Source organism: Rhineura floridana, chromosome 1, assembly GCF_030035675.1.
Source record: "Rhineura floridana isolate rRhiFlo1 chromosome 1, rRhiFlo1.hap2, whole genome shotgun sequence".
Lineage (NCBI taxonomy): Eukaryota > Metazoa > Chordata > Lepidosauria > Squamata > Rhineuridae > Rhineura > Rhineura floridana.
The window spans coordinates 101,834,630-101,850,863 of record NC_084480.1 but is presented as its reverse complement, the minus strand read 5'-3'; the positions used below and the strand labels follow the sequence as shown (position 1 = coordinate 101,850,863).

Below are 16,234 nucleotides of genomic sequence, written 5' to 3'. Positions count from 1 at the left end.
GCTTCACCTTGTGGTCAAAGTCAGAATAACCAGTACATGATTTTGCAGACTGCTCTAGCCCTTGCTTACATAGCGAGAACAGTTCTTATTCTGCCTTTCACCAATGTGGTCATATCTGTACTCACTCCCGGTCGCTTGGGTTAGGGCCTGTATTATTTTGTGTGTTTCTGTGTCTTCTGTGAGTTCCTGCCCTCTTCTTATCTGTCTTCCTATCTGATTTTTTCTCGGGTGGGGGCGGGAAGCCACCCTCGTCTTCAGCACATCCTGAAACAGCCTCCTTCGTCTTCAGCCTATCTCATTCCTTTGTCTTCAGCCTTTCCAACCAAGACCTCCAACCTGTGCATTCTCTGCCAATCCTCCAACTCTCCCACCTCCGCTTCCATTCTTTTTAAAAAAGTGAAAAAGAGAAATAAAGCACTCCTTTGCCTGGAAGCCCCTGTGAGCCCTGCCAGTTTCTTGAGCTCCGTCAGACCCCTTGCAAGCCTGCCTGAGTCCAGGGCAATGGGGATTACAGGATCTTCCTTGAGTGATCCCTACCATGGATGCCAGTCTTTCGGGCTGGGGAGCGGTCTGCCACGGACAGATGGCACAGGGGAGGTGGTCCCCAGAAGAAGCACTATTTCCCATCAATCTTCTGGAACTTTGGGCAAGGTGCTTCGCACTGCATCACTTCCTTCCCATCATTCATTGTTGAGCAGTCCTGGTCAGAAAAGACAATGTGACTACAAAAGTTTATGTGAACCATCAAGGGGGCATGTGATCGGCAGCCCTTCAGGGGGAGTCCTCCATACTTCTGGCCTGGGCAAAACGTCATTTGTAATCCCTGGGAGCAGAATATCTGAAGGGGGAGGACAACATCCACGTGGACTGGCTCAGCTGCCAGCGTCTCCAGCAAGGGGCATGGAAGTTGCACCCAGAAGTGTTCCGAGCCATCACTTCTCGCTTTGGGAAAGTTTAGGTGGACCTGATTGTATCCCACCAGAACCATCAGGTGAAGATGTTCTTCCCAAGGTATGTGAATCCGGCAGTGGAGGCAGTAGATGCCCTAACCACAAAGTGGCCACAGGGGCTACTACACACCTTTCCCCTGATTCCACTTCTCTCCAAGGCTCTTTGCAAGATCTGAGATGAGAAGGCGAAGGTCCTACTGGTGGCTCCCTATTGGCCATGCAGACTGTGGTTTTCAGAGCTCCTCAACCTAGCAGCAGGTCCTTGGGATAGCACCCACAGATGAAATGTTTTCTCAGAGGAGCCATATTATCTGCTCCCCCAACTCAACACAGGTTTCCCACATGGGATTTATACAAGGTGCTAATGGCATTGCAACGACCTCCATTTGAGCCTCTTCGATTGGTCTCCCTCAGAATCCTGTCATTCAAAGTTTTGTTCCTCAGTGCAATCACTTCAGCCCATAAGGTATCAGAACTCAGTGCTCTCTTGGTGGACCTTCCATAACGACAAAGTGATACTTCACACATTTCCCTCCTTTTGACCTAAAGCTTCCTCTACTTTCCATTGTTAGCAGGAACTTGTTGTCCTGTCCTTCTGTCCTTCTCCTGTCCATCCTTCAGAAAAGGCCTGACATTCTTTGGCCATGAGAAGGGCATTAAAAGTCTATATTGTCAGGACTAAGACTTTTTACCATTCACATGCCATGTCTGGGTCATTCCATCCATCAGCTTTACAGGATAATGTTTCTCCATCCACTTTATCGAGGTGGATCAAAGCCTGCATAGCCTTGGCTTACCATGCCTTATATATCTCACCTCCATCCAAAATTTTGGCTCACTCCAGTAGGTCAGTGGCTACCACTGCAGTTTTTCCCCTAAATGCCCCCCTGGAGGAGGTGTGTAGGGCAGCTACTTGGGTCAGACCAAATACCTTTATTAAACTTTATAGGATCAGTACGTACGCATCAGCTGGTGCCGTGTTTGGGAGGCAAGTGCTACAGCATGTTCTTCCAATACTGTAGCAGCTCAGGTTATAGTGTTTATTCCCACCCTATATGGATCAGCTTTGGTATGTCCCACCTGAGATCATCTTACATGCATGGGAGAAGAGATCTTTGGTCTTACCATGAAACAATCTTCTGCATGCATGTAAAGATGATCTCAGGCCCTTTCCCTATCTGAGCTATGTGCAAAATCAAATACTAGTTATTTTTCCTTTGACCACAAGGTGGAGCTCAAGTCCCACCTGAGATCATCTTTACATGCATGTAGAAGACTGTTTCATGGTAAGACCAAAGTCTCTTTTATTTGCCATCATTTTGCAATGTAATGAGCTTTTAATATGTATAAACCTGGTGATGACTTTTCCCCTCCAATTGCAACTGAAGAGGGTCAAAATAGCAGGTGAATTGTTTTCTGCTGCAGCATTGCTTCTTCATACAATAAGAGGGGGAGAGGTGATATTTTGATCTGTGTACTTCTTTGCAACACTATGTCAACTTCAGTAGAAACACACTGGGTCATCACTAGATTTGCAGACCAGCAGAACAGATAGTCATAGAATAACATTAATTCATGGACCAGTGCTTGAGAATTGCATATGAAAGTTGTATGATTTTTTTTTCAATAATTTTTATTCAAATTTTCATAAAACATAGAAAACAAAATCATAAAACATTCAAAGACAAAAAACAAAACAAAACAAAAATGATTAAACAAAAAAAATAAAATGTTGACTTCCCATTTGTCACAGATCAAATCAGTTATAGGTCTACAATATATAACAATCCTGTCTCTTAAATCATATTATAAAATCACTTTCCTCCAGTAGTTATCTTAATTAATCATCAAATCTCATAAACATTACTTTATTCTTTCCACAAAAAGTCAAAGAGAGGTTTCAATTCTTTAAGAAATATATCTATCAATTTTTCTCCTAATAAACATGTCAATTAATCCATCTCGTTAATAATTATAATAATCTTATTGTCATAACCATAGTCCAAATAAACATTTCGATTAATCCATCTCATCAGAATCTGTTAGGTCCAATAATTTCAATAGCCATTATTCCATTATCCCTATTAGTTCCATCTTCCATCTTCAATAGTCCTGTTAAGTCCAGTAATTTCAGTGTCCAATCTTCCATTATCAGTATTCCATAATAATCTTGCTGTTGTAACCATAGTCATATAATAAGAGTCTGATGGGAATTTCCTCTATCCCAAATATTTTCTTGCCATCCATTCTGAATAAGTTGCTGAAATACTGTTGTAAAGTCATATCTGTGTTCTTCTTTTTTACAAAATGCACTGGCTCATCTCTTAAGAGTTTTTCCATTGTCACATGGCTGCAGTTAATTCCATAGATTTTCTCTATATCAAGCTCCATCACATCATTCCAGTCCAGAAGATTATCCAAGCCATTGATAACTTTATCTCTAATATCTTCATTAATTTCTTCAGAGATAACGTTAAATTCCAAACAGTAGATTTTATTTCTATAATCCATAAACTCCAGATCTTTTTCCAATTCCACATTTGTTCCAATCTCCAGGGCTTGTATCTTCCCTTTATTTTTTCTTTTCTCATCTCTGATCTCATTCTCCTCTCTCACAGGATCCCCTATTTCTTTAAGCTCCTGCGTCATTTTGCTCAGTTCAATTTTCAGCTCCTTACTGCCCTGTCGCAGGGTTTGTTTCGTTATCTCAATCTCATCCATTATTTTCTGAAACATAGTTACTTCCAGATTCTCAGCCACTTTCTTGATTGCCATTTTTAAAACCACGAAAACAAAGCAAAACAAAAATAAAGAAGAACCACTTCTTATTTCAGCAACAATTGGGTTAATATTCCAGGCTTGATGACATCACAGTATAAACAGAGCAACCTGCCTTATCTCTCTATGTTCAAGAATGCAAAACAAATTTAGTTCCCAGCATCAAAACAGTTAGTGGCGTCGTGAAGAAGCAGATTCGTCAAAATAAAATAGACCAAAAAGAGAATAGTCCCAGACAATATAATATTCCTCGGAATAGAAATCAGGAATAGAAATCCCTCTTCTGTTTATTATCTTTAGAATGCACTTCCAGGACAGCTTTTTGCGACAGAAACAGAGATAAGCTGTTAATTTCGTGAATAACAGAAAAGAGTTATATCTCACCCAGAAGTTGTCCAAAGCCGATCAATCTGACAAATCTCCTTTTGCTGTAACAATTTAAACCAAGTAAAAAAAAATAATAGAAAGAAGGGTGCTTGCCTGTTAGTCCGTTCTCTCTTTCAAGAAAAGATAAACGTATCGCTTAAGCAGATAGAGCTTGTTAGGAAGTCCGTCCGGCATTGTTGGCTGGACCTTATCTCATAAATTAATGAAATCCAGTCCTCCCAACAAAAACAGGCTTTTGAGGTTGATCTCTACGTTTCTCCCTGCCCGGGAGAAATTTCATCAGTCAAAAAAAAAATGTTCTGACTGATTTATATCTGAATATCTGAATAAGCTTCTTTTGAGGCGGGAGCCCGTCCCAAAAGCAGGCACAAGCGAAGTCACCCTTCCCGGAAGTCGAAAGTTGTATGATTTTTTTAAAAGTGTGTGCTCACTTTAAAATCTGAATACAATTTGAATTTTTTAATTTCCCCAAGTCTTTATAATGTTAGAAGCAGCTACAGTCAAATGCTAGTCTGACATGCTTATTTTCAATATACCACATTTTCACCTGACTCTTCATGTGCAATAAATTCTTGAATTATGAGCTGAGTATTTTTATCTACCTCCGCACTTGCATATTAAAATATAGGTGAAAAATTATATTGTTAGAACTGAGCCTCGTAAGAAGTTTGGTTTAGTTCTCCTTCCTTTGGTCAGCTCCCTGTCCATGCTTTTCTCTTTGTGTCCTTTATATTTGAAAGAATGGGTGCATTTTTTACTTTCTGCTTAAAAAGCTTACAGTATATAATTAGTTTTATGAGTAAAACATCAATATGAAATGTTTATATGAAATATGATCATCTATCTATCTATTTCAGGGTGGGGCTATTTCACCCTGTTTTAGCCTTGTTTTGACTTTTTGTGGGGAAAATCCTGAAACAAAAGTGTCATTTCAGGGTGTGTATTACAAATCTGTTACAAATCTGCATTAGCAGCTCTTCTTTCTTCTTTGCTTTTAATTCTAGAATTTCTGTTTGTCCCCATGATGGACCAACCAGAACTCTGCCACTGCCATGTTATCTTCCCTTAGCGTGCCTTGAGTGATGCTGCCACCACCACTGCCATAGCAGGTGGTGTTTCTTTTATAACTATTAAAAAAAGAAAACAAGGAAGAAAACTCCCTCATTCATCTGCCCTGAAATGCCCCCCCCCAAAAGGCCACTGCAGTTCACCAGCTGTAAATGAGGATAGCATTTTATTTCAGTTCTAATTTCAAGGTATTCTGAATTTCACATTGTGAAGTGATATGATTGTTCAGGTTCATATTTTGTAAACTTATTTTGCTGATCTTGATACATTTTTGTCCATTTGTACAGTATGAAGCCATCAAGCTTTATGTAAAACTATTAAGCATGACTGTATTGATAAGGGAAAACAAGGAGAAACCTGAGCTGCTTAAACTTGCATTAATCGATCTGCGTACAGCAGTAACTCAACGACCTGGTGCTGAAGCAATAAGGTGGGCATTTGTTGTGTTCATGTTTATTCCTTGAAACAGGTATGAATTTATATCTCTCTGTCATGACTCCTCTTTATAAGGAATTGCAGACTGCTTGGACTGGCTAGATTCTGAGATGATTTTTAGAAGAAATTTCAAGAGTTATTCATTTCTCACTTAGTATTTTTATTTAATGTAATATTTGAAGGAAGGAGTGTACCTGATACCTGGCTGCACTCACATTATTATTACTATTATTCTTATTCTTATTTCTACCCCACCTTTTGGCCAAAGGCCCTCAAGGTGGCTTACAAAAAAATAGGCACATGCATAAAAATACATCAATGAAGGCAATACAATTTACAAAAATTAAATAACAAATATAATTATTTTAAAAAACAGCAATTACAACATTATTAAAAAACAGCAATTACAACTTATACCCCTGCAGATGTTGCTGGACTGGATTGGATATATGCATTGTCACCTATTCCTACAAATGGAACCTGAGAAACAGTGAACAGTCACCTATGCCATGAATAACATCAGAAATAGATGGGACAGAGTCATTGAAGTTGTTAGGAGTTGCTGTCACATTTAGTTGGAATCGGCATGAATTACCGGGAGTCTTCTGATAGTGCTGTTGAAATCTTAGTGCCGCTTGCAGCAGCTGCATGGCGTGGGTGGAGGAAGGGTCCAGGCTGTTCTTCTTGGCCATGAGTTTGGGCAAGTACTTGCTCTCAGGCTCGGCCTTGGCTGCGGACTCGGCGCCAGGCAGCAGTGGGTAGGGGCGGAGCTGGAAGCCTGTGGGGGTAAGCCAGTTGCTGAGGGTGGCAGGAGGGGCGGTGGCTGAAGCCCATGGCAGCCTCTGTGGGGAAGACACGGCCTGAGGCGACTGGAGGTGGTCCGAGGGAGTTGCCAGGCCCGGAGCCCTGCCCAGATGGGCGGCAGTGAGGTCAGGGGCTCCTCGGTGACCCGGGGCTGCAGCTTGCCCTGCAGCTGGGCCCAAGGTAAGCGGTAGACATTCTGCAGCTGGCCCAGCATGAGCAAAAGGCGGCTTTGTGCGTCCTCCTCGCTGGCGCTGGCCTGGAACTCCAGCTGCACGTTTGCCATCTTTGCCACTTCGGCTTACTCAGGGAAATGGATGCAATTCTCACATGGTTGTTGGGAAGATATAGGTGGTGTAAAATGACTGCAAAGGGGGAATCAGTGCTTGTATCACAGGTTGTCATTCCGAAACCAGGTACAGAGCTACACATTCCATCCATCTCTCTCCATCTTGGCGATCACTCGTAACCGAGTAAGATTGTCTTCCAAAATATAGTCTTTAACAATGGATCTTTTGTTATGGAAGACGTCTGTCCGTGAATTTGTTTTATGTGGGGAGATCAGTGCACCACGATCAACACACAATCTTGACAATAAAAGGCTTTGATCCAATGGCATAGGTACCATGACGATTGAAAGTCCTTTATCTGCTGCAGCCTTCATCCACCTTCACAGCCATTGTAACATACACATTGTTATCCTCCGCCTGTTCTGCCGTTGAGGACTTTATTGGATTGTTCTTTGGTTCCTCTCCCTTGACCTTACTGCCATGGGTGACCCTGCTGGGAGTACATGACTCCTGACGGCATTGCTCACAGGGTTCATTGGAACATGCAAGGCCACTCACCACTACAAGGTGATGATCCAGCGAGGGGACATTCCATCCATCTCTCCTGTAAATGGGAATTATAAGGTGTTCACAAGCATTTTAGCTATTAGGGCAGAATATAATCTATGAGAAAAGGTTGCAACATTTGGGATTTTTTAGTTCACAGAAAGGCAGGTAAGATGACACATGTCAGAGATATATAAAATTATGCCTGGTATGGAGCAGAGGTGGGGAACCTCTGGCCTCCAGGCCAATCATGGCTTCCCAGAGGGTCCAGTTTGGCCCCCAAGACTGTTTTCCCCAAACCACCCCATCCCAGTGGTGGCATCTGCTGATGGGTAGGAGGACAGGGTTTAATGCTGTATTGGCTGGGTGTTCTTGTTCCCTCATCAGCTGAGAGGGGATTAAAGCCCTCTGCAAAAGTGCCCTTTGAAATAGCGCTTGTGTGTAAGCTACTTCAAAGAGGCTTTTGTACAGGCTTTCAGATATCTCCTGCTCTCCTGCTTATTCAAACGGGAGCATGGGAGTTGTCTTAAAGCCCTTTGCGAGTCTTCTCTCCCTTTAAGTCCCGGATCTCTGATACATAAAAGAGAAGTGCAGGAAGACTTATTTATTTATTTATTTATTTATTATTTTATTTATACCCCGCCCTTCCTTCCAGCAGGAGCCCAGGGCAGCAAACAGAAACACTGAAAACACTTTAAAACATCATAAAAAGACCTTAAAATACATTAAAACAAAGTAACGTTAAAAACATTAAAAAAAAACAACTTTAAAAACATCTTTAAGAAAAGGGTTAAAGATATTAAAAGACACATCAAAAGCAATTCTAACACAGACGCAGACTGGGATAGGTCTTAACTTAAAAGGCTTGTTGGAAGAGGAAAGTCTTCAAAAGGCGCCGAAAAGATAGCAGAGATGGAGCCTGCCTAATATTTAAGGGAAGGGAATTCCACAGGGTAGGTGCCGCCACACTAATGGTCCATTTCCTATATTGTACACAATGAACCTCCTGATCAGATGGTATCTGCAGGAGCCCTCACCTGCAGAGCGCAGTGATCGGCTGGGTATGTAAGGGATAAGATGGTCTTTCAGGTAACCTGGTCCCGAGCTGTATAGGGCTTTGTACACCAAAACTAGAAACTTGAACTTGGCCCGGTAGCAAATGGGCAGCCAGTGCAATTATTTCAGTAGCGGGGTGACATGTTGGCGATACCCTGCCCCAATGAGCAGTCTCGCTGCCACATTTTGTACCAGCTGCAGCTTCTGGACCAACCTCAAGGGCAGCCCCACATAGAGCGCATTACAGTAATCTAGCCTAGAGGTTATCAGTGCATGGACAACAGTGGTCAGGCTATCCCGGTCCAGAAACGGCTGCAGCTGTCTCACCAGCCGAAGCTGGTAAAAGGCCAGCGCTCAGTCCAACCAAGCACAACAATGAAAGGTACAGGGATCCCCTACCACTGGGGATTCCCTTTCAAGCTAATTGTTCAGAACACAGGAAAATGCTTAGCTGCAGCTGATACAGAGTAGGTTGAACACTTATTACAGAAGTTCGATCTCCCCTTCTGGTGCAGAGAGACAGGCAGAGAGCAGTTGCAAGATGAGGGAGAGCAACCTTGGAGCACAAAGGACAGAAAGAGAAACAAAAGGAAGCAAGTTTCTCTAAACTGATAATTTATGACATAGTGTGCTGTCACCTTTACTATGAGAACTCTGAGTTTATACTAATCATTGCCCTATGGAAGGAATGAGTCTTTGAATCTTTGTGGGACCCGTGCCGCTCCTTGTATTCTCTTGTAAGGCAAAACAGGTCTTGGTATAGTCTTGTGGCCCCCTACCAAATGGCAGACACCGCCACAAGGATTTTTGTTTGTCTAACTGGATAGGTTGGTGTTCTGTATTATTTAATTGAGCTATCAGCTGAGCTGAGCTAAGTGTCAGCAAGCCAGGAAGGGACTAGACACACCCAACTGTGAAATGGCTAGCATTCAAGACAGGTTGACGGTGGTCACTCAATGTTAAAGGACTAGGCTATGCATCAGTTCGAAGAGAGCGCATCCTGATATAATGCTACTAGAAATGTACCAGAAGAAAAATCCTAGATTTTGCCAGCTGAAGGGGCCATGGATCAGGGAGAAATGTTATGCCACTTGTTCTTCAAAGTCAAGAAAAGTGCACTTAAACTGTCTAAGAAATGCCCCTTTGCAATGTAAGATACTTTAGCTGATGCAAAAGGATACCTCTTTATACAAAGGACAATAGGTGATATGACTTTGGCCACCGTTTACTCACCACACTCTGAGCAGGCTGATTTCGTTGACCAAGCTTTATTTATTTATTTATTTATTTATTTAATTTGTATCCCACCCTTCCTCCCAGCAGGAGCCCAGTGGGGCAAACAAGGCACTAAAAACACTTTAAAACATCATAAAAACAAATCTTAAAATACATTATGACAAAACAGCACTAAAAACATTTTAATTTTTTTTTTTAAAAAGGGTTAAAAACATTGTTAAAAACATATAAAGCAATTCTGACCCCAACACAGACTGGGATAGCTCTCAACTTAAAAGGCTTGTTGAAAAAGAAGTCTTCAAAAGGCGCCGAAAAGATAGCAGAGATGGAGCCTTCCTAATATTCAAAGGGAAGGAATTCCACAGGGTAGGTGGAATAGGGTAGGCCCCCGACAGTTGTGCTGTGGGGTGCCGCAGGGTACCATCTTGTCTCCCATGCTGTTTAACATCTATATGAAGCCCTTGGGAACAGTCATCAGGAGATTTGGGGCGAGGTGTTGGCAGTATGCTGATGATACCCAGCTCTAATTCTTCATAACATCTGAATCAGGAGAAGCAGTGCAAGCCCTGGACCGCTGCCTGGACTCGGTGGTGGGCTGGATGAGGGCCAATAACGTAAGCCTGAATCCTAGCAAGACGGAGGCGCTGTAGGTTGGTGGTTCCCGACTTCAGATAATTGGTCAGTTGCCTGCTTTGGATGGGGTAGTACTCCCTCTGAAAGAGCAGGTCCGTAGCCTAAGGGTGCTCCTGGATCCATCTTTGTTGCTAGAGTCCCAGGTGACCTCAGTGGCTAGGTTGCTCTCCCTCATCTTGCAACTGCTCTCTGCCTGTCTCTCTGCACCAGAAGGGGAGATCGAACTTCTGTAATAAGTGTTCAACCTACTCTGTATCAGCTGCAGCTAAGCATTTTCCTGTGTTCTGAACAATTAGCTTGAAAGGGAATCCCCAGTGGTAGGGGATCCCTGTACCTTTCATTGTTGTGCTTGGTTGGACTGAGCGCTGTTGCTTAAATGTCCTGAATATTTCAATCACTGCATCTCCATATTTGAGCACCCTTAAATTGTGTAAGGAGCAAAAGAGAAAGACAGATTTCTTCCTAAAATGCTCGAATTGGATGATTATATCTCTGAGCAAGCCTCTTACTCAGTCATGGTCCCAGTGCTCTATGCACTCATTCAAAATCCTCTGGTGAGAGGGTGATGTTGCTAATTAATTTCACACTTTTTAAAGCCTGGGAGTTGCCCTGCACCGTGTTGATCCCATTTTCACCATCTGACAGCTTTTCAGATATCACATTTATTTCACCCTTGATCTGAAGCGTTGGCATTTTCATTCTTTGCCCAAGCATGCCCTGCTGCATTACCATATCCTCACACTTTGTAGGACCAGTACCTGCCTGTAGCGCGAATGATTTTTGTGACCTTGGTCCTCTTGCACCCAAAGTAATATACTTTATTTCTAAAACCAAGGTGAGAGAGCAGGCCACTGGACTTCTCATGATTTTAGATACCCAAAATAATTTTGGTGGTTTAGTATCTAAAATTTATGACACTTTATTAGATTTCATGCCTGTAAGTGGGGTTTTAAACTCACTTGGAAACAGGTCTTGGGTGAGGAATTAGATCCTTTATTGGGAGAAAGCATGGTAGGGTAGATCATGTTGTTTTATGTCGGCAGGAATACAAGAAAATTACATGAATGCTTTGGCTTTGCATTATTGATACTATTGAAAAAAGCTCTATGAATTGTTGGAGAGGTTTTGGTGGAAAAGGTATATTTGCCATTTGTGGCAGCCTTGTCCTTTTGCTGGACAACGCTGGACAAGTGAAATTGAATGCACAGTGAATGCTTCAATAACCAAGACTTTGTGTTTCTTGTTTTCTGACAAAGCATGAATGGGCAAGCTAAAGACTTGGTGTGCTTTGTGATGCTTGCTGCCAGACTTCTAATTTCTCATTACTTAGAAAGAGGCAGGCAAATTTTCTCTGGACAATTTAGAATGTGAAATGTGGCCCTTATAGAAAACCCCCCTATAACTTGTGAGTTATTAGGAGATGAGCAAAACCAGACAAGTTTTATGCTATTTAGCATGTGTGTTGCCAACAGGCAAGAAAATTCAAGAGATTCTAGAGGCAATGAGCACTTAATTGGGAAAAAAAAGATTTACAATGCCTTAGTTGAGATTTAGTGTTTTATGACAGGCAAGGCAAACACATAAAGCAACTAATGAGCACAGTTATCTTACATCTCCTTTCTGTTGTCCGGGAGCCCCAGATAAGAACAATGGAGAGATCCCAGGTGGCCACCTGCTTACACAGCACCGCACCAATGGTCTGTGTTGAAGCCCCCTGAGCAGGCATTAGGGACCCTTATTTATACCCAAATGAGCCCCTGGACTTGGGTGTAAGTTTGCACCTGTGACTTTAACTAGCTATACCTGTGGGGATTTTAAAAAAAAAATGGGTCTCACACTTCTGCCTTTGTTTATCAATTTGGTTGGTCAGTGTCCTTGCTTTGTAGCAGCTCATTGCAGTTGCCTTTGAAGGCCAAATTTCCAGGGCTTAGCAATGTGTGAAAACATCCTTCCTAATGATCTGTTGGCATCCACTATCTATTTAGCCAATTAAGAGCCTCTTTTACCTCATCTGTGTTATATAAACAAAGCTTCTTGGACTTATGTACTATTGTATTCTACGTAGGCCAGGTGAGGAAGAAAGCAACAGGCCCAACTGGCTGGGATGCAGGGGCATGAGACAGGAGTATGGGACAGGGGGATGAAGCATGCCGCACTAAGCCTCCTCATACATTGAGATGTCTTGCGGTCATTTCCCATACAGCATGATTTTATTCCATACACTAATTATGCTGTTAATCAAGAAGGCTCACCATTCAGTAGGCCTCCACATAGAACTGCTATGTTGCAGTCTGCATATGTTTCTTTGGATGTCACAGGATACCCTTGAATTACACATTTCTATTTGATGCCATAAGATTAGTCTCCACCTTGTCTGTTTTAGTTTGTTTTATTCTGCTGTTCATTATTTTGAAACAAAGAAAGAAACAAAAACAAGGAAATAAAGTGATTCCAGGGATGAGAGGCGGGTATTGCCATATGTAATTGAATACTAGAAACTGTAATTGGAAAGATGCCAGATGACCTTCACACTTTTAAATGTTATCAGCTACTTATTAAATCATGGGATGGGGGTATAGTAAAACTTCAAAAATGTTTTGATGGTAGAATTGTATATGTATATTGCTCACATAATTTTGTACTCTGTTTTGTACAGATTTGAATCAAGTGTAAGTGCATTTGAAGTTCAGGGTATGCCTCAGGGAAAAACAGTACCATGCTTACTGTCATCACACACAGTCCATTCAGAGCACAATACATCACTCTTCACCATTATGTTTGAGACCAATCCCTTAGATGAGACGGCCAATCAAAAGCTAAGAATAGAGTCACAACCTTTGGAAATAATATATGATGCAGTAAGTAAAAACTTATTGTATAAGTTTTTAAAAATAAAATTAAATATTACATTGCTAATATATTTTCTTGTACTTTTATACCTTTCCTCCCAGATGACTGTGAATAGCATAGTGGATTTCTTCCGACCTCCAAGTGATGTTCATTTAGAGCAACTAACTTCAGCAACTTTAACAAAATTAGAAGAATTTCGTGAAAAGACAGCAACAGGTAAACGACAAACACTTTGAATAAATTTTTGAAAGACTGGATTCCATGTATGCACAGCACTTAAGTACTTGTGCCAACTTTGGGCATCATAGTATACACAGTTAATATCCATGTGAGAGCCAGTGTGGTGTAATGGTTAAGGAGCTGGACTTCGACCTGGGAGACCAGGGTTCGAATCCCCACACAGCCATGAAGCTCACTGGGTAACCTTGGGCCAGTCACTGCCTCTCAGCCTCAGAGGATGGCAATGGTAAACCCCCTCTGAATACTGCTTACCATGAAAACCCTATTCATAGGGTTGCCATAAGTTGGGATCCACTTGAAGGCAGTCCATTTCTATCCATGTAGGGAAAAGCAGGTAAAGAAACAGATTCCTCAGGCAAGGAGTTGCAAGCAGAATCAATCAGCTGATTGGCAGTACCTGGAAAGTGGGTACCTGGCTTTACCCCACTCACCTGTCAAGTTGACTTGGGGAATGTGGAGGAAATAAGGTTGTGGCCCTCCAGTTACATCCAGTTCCCCATCCCAGGTGTAGAAGGTCTTTGTTTTGCTGAAATTTGTTCACTCATAAATCAATTTGGATACAGTTTTTTTGTGAACCTTCTTAATACAGTCTTTTCTTTCTCATACTTTCCTAGGCTTAGTGTATGTTATAGAAACACAGAAGGTTCTAGATCTAAAAATATATCTTAAGGCTTCCTATATCATTGTTCCACAAGGTGGATTCTATGAACCAACATCAAACAAGTTACTTTTGGATCTTGGTAACTTAAAGGTAAAACTCTCAAAATATCAACTGCTTATTTATTATTTGGTGTTTTATTTATGACATTTATCTTGTTGTACCTAATACATGGATGGTTACACATTTTTGTCATACAATTTAAATGTGGTTTAAAGTTCTTTCCATTAGAGATTACATTCTACGATGAGATCTCTGCTCATTCAGTAATGCTCTCTTAATTCACCAGGGGAGCTAGTTGCTGGAAACTCACATTTCATAGGCACTACACAACCCTGTGCTGGTTTTCATGAATAAGCCTCACAGAACACAGTTGGTGTACTTACTTCTGAATAAGATGAAGAGGATTGTGTTAGTAACCAGCAGTTCTTGGAACATTCATTTTAAAAAGAAACAAACTAGTTCAGGTTCATTCAAAAATCTAAATGCACTTTTAGTTCATAATAATTTCTGCCTGCCACACAGGCACAAGAGTGCTGCTCTCCCCCAGTGCCAACCCTAAACCACGCAAAGAACTCAAGTGAAGAATAAAAAGAAAAGAAACCACACATTTGGGTAACTTGATAATATATTTTTAAATTAAAGCATATTTAAAATGAGTATCTTTAATTGTATAAATGTAATGGTTAGAGTGTTGGACTAGAAACCTGAAAGGCCAGGGTTCAATTCTACACCCACTTAAATAAACACAGTGGGGCCGTAAAAATAATTGGATTATTACTACAGCTAAATCCTACCTCCTCAGCATAGTTAACTATTACATATGTGAAACTGTGTGTCACTTCTGTGGAGAAAACAGCAAATAGTATGTTCAGGATTATGATGTTTTATTTAAATTATGCCTAATATGTTCCCTACTACACAGGAGGAACTTCCCTGACCTGAAGCAATGTATTTCATTATCATGGTAGTTACTATGGAGTAAAGATCTCCAGAGTTCCTTCAATCCCACTCAAAATGAAATTGGGGCTGGAAGCATGCAACAACCCCACACATATCCTGCTAATTGGATTATCAATGCCAGAATTATCAACTACTCTCCTGCTTTCTTCTCCCACAGCCCCCATAATGGAAGACACAGTCCTGGTTTCAGAAAAAAGTAAACATGTGGACTTAAAACTTAAAAGTTCTCATAAGCTTTTTGTTTTAATTAAAATAATTATAAGTTCTTGCGTTTATTCCTTGCATAAGCCCATGTAAAATGTTCAGATGCTTTAAATAAATAAAAATAAATAAAGCTCCAGTCCAACCTAGTTCATTCTTGAGGCACTTTCCCACCAAGAATCTCTTCCCGTCCCCCACGACAGTAAAAAAAATCTGTGTCCAGCCTATGAAGAAACTAGATGCCCCCTTATGATTTTAGCAGATAGTTTGCCCCCAAGAATCTCATCATCCCCCACCCTGACCATAAAAAGGTCCAGTCTGACCCATAAAGATACAAGATTTCACTCCACTCACTTTATGATATCAGCCAAGCATTTTTAAGGACAGTTTCTCACCAAAGATCTCCTCTCCCTTCCCAGCCCCCTACAAGAAATAGGGTCCAGTCCAGCCTATGAAGAAACCAAACATGATTTGAGTGTAGTTTACCACTACTCTTCTCACTGATATGTCAATATATATCCGAGCATGCTCAGAACCAGTGTATGATTCTGATATAGGCTAAGACTGCCAAGTGGGCTGTTAACCAGCCTAGACTCCTCCATAATTTGCTATAGTGGCTATGTTAAACAGGCCTCTTACCCACAGATGGAGTAGAAGCCTTCTAAGAGGACTGACAAGCTGGTAGGCCAAGGGAAGGGGCCTCTATGCCACAGCTACACTTTGAGATTAGGATTGGCTTAGTGGTACTTGGCCAGTGAACCATAGATTGACATGAATGTTTGCAGAGCTTCTTTGAGTTCAAATAGAATTTATAAAATGTGTGTGGACAAGAAAGAGTGTATGGTTTAGAGATGGGTTTTTAAAAAAATTCCTTGACATTCTCATTGGGAGGACTGTGCCCCAGTAGCCCCAATGGACCAGCCTCCACTGATTCTAGCTTGTCACTAGAGTCCCAAGTGGTTTCTGTGGCAAGGAATAATTATGCCCAGCTGAGGCTGATTGACCAGCTCTGACCAGGATAGCCTGGCCTCAGTTGTTTGTGTTCTGGTAACTTCTTGTTTGGACTGTTGCAATGCACTGTATGTAGGGCTGTGTGGAAGAAATCAGGCTTCACATTGTGGTTGAACCCGATCATGCCAGAA

At 41.5% G+C, this 16,234-nt stretch overlaps 1 protein-coding gene across 3 annotated transcripts in view; it reads left to right on the top strand.

Annotated features, from left to right (window-relative positions):
• The window catches only part of VPS13A (vacuolar protein sorting 13 homolog A), a 304,094-nt gene that overhangs the window by 85,537 nt on the left and 202,323 nt on the right, over window positions 1–16,234 (top strand). For all 3 annotated transcript variants that reach the window (XM_061627500.1, XM_061627520.1, XM_061627510.1), the window contains exons 17-20: window positions 5,471–5,613; window positions 12,837–13,038; window positions 13,132–13,246; window positions 13,885–14,021. In XM_061627500.1, the coding sequence (XP_061483484.1) occupies window positions 5,471–5,613; window positions 12,837–13,038; window positions 13,132–13,246; window positions 13,885–14,021 (597 nt within the window). The remainder of the gene's footprint in view (window positions 1–5,470; window positions 5,614–12,836; window positions 13,039–13,131; window positions 13,247–13,884; window positions 14,022–16,234) is intronic.